General features: G+C 45.6%; 1 protein-coding gene across 1 annotated transcript; it reads left to right on the top strand.

The window, feature by feature from the left end:
- The first annotated feature begins 443 nt into the window (after nt 1-443).
- On the top strand, nt 444-1,397 carry LOC137141385 (olfactory receptor 14A16-like). The gene has a single exon (XM_067530242.1). It carries the CDS (start codon nt 444-446, stop codon nt 1,395-1,397), a length of 954 nt encoding a protein of 317 aa, XP_067386343.1.
- Nucleotides 1,398-4,652: the final 3,255 nt, after the last annotated feature.

The following is a 4,652-nucleotide window of genomic DNA, read 5'->3' as shown; positions in this document are numbered from 1 at the left end:
AATGGGAATCAGGCTCTATTGATGATTTAGTATTTTAATTTCATGCCCAATGTTTTAACTCCATTGTTTGGCAGAGCTGAGGGACCAACTTTGCTAGATCTCCGGGCTTGGGCTGTAATTGGTCCCAGTCTCTGAATCATCAGGTGACATCGTGGGGCAGGTCTAGAGAGGGTAGAAACTGAAAGCTCATTTCTATCACAAACAGAGGTGTGTCCAGTGACAGATTTTCCCTCACCCACCTTGTCTCTCTAGTGGTCCGATTGTCAGCAGTGAAGATAAATCCCCAATCTTAGTCAGAGAAGTGAGGAGAGCTGTGTTCCTTTGACACTCACATCATGAGAAGTTTCAGAGGGGAATCAGGATCACTCCCTCTGACACGCTAATCCTGACCCGTGACCCTCTCCTTCCCTCCACAGCCATCACACAATGTTCTGAGGAAGAAAATGTCCAACCAAACCACCATGACCGAGTTCCTTCTCCTGAGAGTCTCTGACGTTCGAGAGCTGCAGATTTTGCACTTTGTGGTGTTTCTAGTGATTTACCTGGCAGCCCTGGTGGGGAATCTTCTCATCATCACAGCTGTAGCCCTCAACCACCACCTTCACACCCCTCTGTACTTCTTTCTGATGAACCTGTCCATCCTAGACCTCGGCTCCATCTCTGTCACCCTCCCCAAATCCATGCTCAACTCCCTTATGAACACCAGATTGATTTCTTATTCTGGATGTGTAGCCCAAGTCTTTTTCTTCCTGTTCCTCGGTTCAGCTGATTTCGCCGTACTGACCATCATGGTGTACTACCGATACGTCACCATCTGCCAGCCACTGCACTATGAGAGGGTGATGAACAGGGGAGCTTGTGTCCAAATGGCAGCTAGTGCATGGATCAGCGGTGTGCTCTTCTCTGCCCTGCACACCGTGAGCACATTTTCAATATCTTTCTGTGGAGGTAACACGGTGGATCAGTTCTTCTGTGATGTTCCCCAGCTCCTCAAGCTCGCTTGCTCCAACTCGTACCTCAGTGAAACCAGGGTTATTTTCTTCAGTGTGGTCTTATTGTTAAGCTGGTTTGTTTTGATAATTGTGTCGTATGGTCAGATATTCAGAGCAGTGCTCAGAATCCCCTCAAAGCAGGGCCGGCATAAAGCCTTCTCCACCAGCCTCCCTCACCTCACTGTGATCTCTTTGTTAGTTTTCACTGCCTTCTTTGCCTACCTGAAACCCCTCTCCAGCACCACATCAGGGCTGGATCTCGTGGTGGATGTTTTCTATTCCATGGTACCTCCAGTGCTGAATCCCATCATCTACAGCATGCGGAACAAGGAGATGAAATCTGCCCTGAGGAACCTGATTTTGTGGAGGTTATTCACCAAGAATGAAAGGTCCATCTTTCTCTGATCACCATGGTTTCATTCTGCATTTCTTTACAGGTATAATCAACTAATGACATTTTTGCCTCCATGAGAACATGCTGTGCAATTTTTTAGTGAAAAATGCTGTATTTATAGTAGTAAATTCAGACTCTTTCCACTGACTTTAGTGGAGTTGCTCTAGGTTTACACAGGTGTAAATATAATGAAAATATATCTATCCATCTATCTATCTATCTATCTTACATTTTTAAACTGCAAGCTATCAACATCTGAGGACATTCCACATAAAATCAGTAGCCATAACAAAGTGCCCACCAGCCTTCATAGATTCTTTGGCATTTCTCCTTAGGGCATCAAATCTCTGCTTGAGGTACGATGGTCTTTTTGTTTCCTTTTGTGACAGAGGGGGTCTGACTGTATCAAATCATAAACTCTCTGTTGTACTATGTGTGAAAATATTGTCATGGTGATTACATAAATCTGGACCTCCTCAATGGCAACCCTTCGCTCTTTATTGCTGGCAGCTCTCCTACTTAAAAAAGTGTTTGTTACCTCGTTGAAAGAACAACACTGGGAGCAACCGAGATTCCAGGTTGGGGCCATCCATTTTAGTTGCCTTTCAATTACTCGCCCTTTTTCAGGAACAATATTTTTGCTGTATAGGAAGTTAAGTCGAGGAGCAAGGGAAGGAGGAGCATGACCGGTGGGTCTGGAAGTCTTAATTTTAGCACATGACACTGAGATCGGGACCCAATTTAAGATCAGAGTCCTGCTCTGTGTGGGGGCCAGTCGTGATCATACATATGGACTTGCAGGAGATACTGCTGGAGAGATTGATGAAACACAAACAAGATCTATCGATCAATCTATCTATCGATCTCTCTATCGAAGGTTTGTATACTGACAACCAACACCATTGTCTCTGAGCACCTTCTACATAAAATCAGTAGCCATATCAAAGTCCTTAGTAGACATCATGAACTCTCTGGCTCTTCTAATTTTTCAGGGTACAAATATCAAATGGATTGCAATATTAGTGCAGTAGCTTTCTGTTTTTTCTTTCTGTCTCTGTAGTTTAGTTTATTTTTTTTTAACTAGTTGGCTGGTGGGTTGATTTGATCCTTTGTTCCATGTGTTTTTAAGGTGGGAGTGCATGGGGAGATGGTGAGTGTTTAGTTAGACAGCATTGTCAATAGCTTGTCATATTTTGGGACGTCTAGGTTGGATATTAGGAAAAACCTTTTCACTAGAAGGATGGTGAAGCACTGGAATGGGTTACCTAGGGAGGTGGTGGAATCTCTACCATTAGATGTTTATAAGGTGCTGCTTGACAAGGCCCTGGCTGGGATGGTTTAGTTGGGGTTGGTCCTGCTTTGAGCAGGGGTTTGGACTAGATGATCTCCTGAGGTCCCTGGCAACCCTCATCTTCTGTGATTCTATGATTCCATAATGTATTGGAGGGTCATCCTAGGTGTCATCTCTTTGATGGGGTTTTCTGAGCGAGCTGAAGGTTTTATTTTCACAGTGATAAAGGGGTACAGAAGAGGTGTGTGCATGGCAGAATTCCCATTACAATAATTTTAGTAGTGCTGGGATGCTATTGTGTTATTAATGATGTGATATAGAGTCAAGAGCCTTATAGACACATTTTTTATTATTTTAACCAAAATACATAAATCAATGCTATGTCATTCATGCTGTTGTGGAAAAGAGTTGTTTGGTTTTTGGGGGTTTTAAGAGGAAGCTCTGCAGTGTTTCTTAAAGACAATCAGATTGGAAAATGAGGTCAAATTTGTATTCCATTGAAGTCACTGGGATTTAGCCAATCTCTTCAAAAGGATCAGAATTTGGCCCATGCACACAAAGATCCAAGGGTGGATAACAGCAGGTTAGAGAAAGCCACTGCAATGGAGATGAACAGGTTAGATCCCCATCTCAGCTAAACCTCTGCTAATACAAAGTAGCTCCAGCAACATTGCTGGTATAATAGCTACCAGTTCTGGACCAAAGACACTAGCCTAAGTTCAACATTGACATAAACACTAGTATTTGCAGTGTTGTTGAAACTCTGTTGATTCCAGGATATTAGAGAGACAAGGTGGGTGAGGTGTTATCTTTTACTTGAACAACTCCTGTTGGTGATAGAGACCAGTTTCCGGACTTATACAGAGCTTTCCTTCAGGTCAGAAGACAAATCGAAAGCTGGTCTTTCTCACCAACAAAGTGGGTCCAATAAAGATATCACCTCAGCCACCATCTGTCTCTAACAAATGCTGATGTAAGTTATTACTAGCAATGATCCCCGATGAGTGGCAGAGGGCAAAGCGGAGCTGCTGGGAAGTGGGCGGAGGTCCAGGCGAAGGGGCTGTCCCAAAACGGTGGCTCTCAGGGTGGCTGGAGGAAACTGTTGAGGACTCATGGCCGTGGCCACTCCGAGCCACTGCACCCTGCGATTGGTGGCTGTCGGGACCCTTGAAGAATCAGCCCCAACCCCCAGGGACTGGGGCTCGATGCCGTTGCTCCATTTCTGCCTCACCAATGCTGTAATCAAGATTGTCATAGGCCCAACCTAAGTAGCTGCATGTGCCCAACTTTGATGGTCCCCGAGCCCTTCCCAGCCAATAGGTGCCCTTTGCATCTGAATGGATTCTTAATTCCCAGGCATTCTGCTCCCAAGGTCTGCACCAATCCCACCCCAGCAAGGGGCCCTGTGTGTGGCAGGCAAGGAAGAGCACGGTCTCCTCACCAGTCAGGCTCACCAGCCTGGGGAATATGCTCTGAGAGTCACTGTCCCATGTCGCCAGCTACAGGGCTGGTAGCCAAGCTGTCCCCACTGGAAATTGTAGCACCATTCCACAACACCTTGGGCATCTGAGCGGCTCTATTTAGGATTATACTGCTCATTCCATATGGGAAAGGGGCTAGGAAGGGTGCCCTCAAAACTGTCTGCTTCCGTAGAACCTGACCAGACCACTGCATTTAGAACGTCACACATCTAAGCAGTCAGAAAATGAGCCAATGTGCAATTACAATGGCTTTGTGGTATGTGAGGGCTCTGTGTGACAATCTTACCAGCAGCTGACCTGAGAGCAATTAGGGTGATAGTTAATGGAGGCTGAGATGGGGGAGAGAGACCACTCAGATGAGGAGATGAGAGGGAGGTTACTGTGACTGGCTGGGCATGGAGACTGGCCCAGAAGCCAAGTCTAAGACTCCCAAGCCTTTCCAGTTGTTTTACACATTCTCCTAGAGTCCCCTGTGGATGTGATCCCTTTATTTA

Source organism: Emydura macquarii, unplaced genomic scaffold (assembly GCF_026122565.2).
Source record: "Emydura macquarii macquarii isolate MOO-44397 ecotype Brisbane River unplaced genomic scaffold, CSIRO-AGI_Emac_v2 contig_3052, whole genome shotgun sequence".
Classification (NCBI taxonomy): Eukaryota; Metazoa; Chordata; order Testudines; family Chelidae; genus Emydura; species Emydura macquarii.
This window is presented reverse-complemented; position numbering and strand designations above follow the sequence as displayed.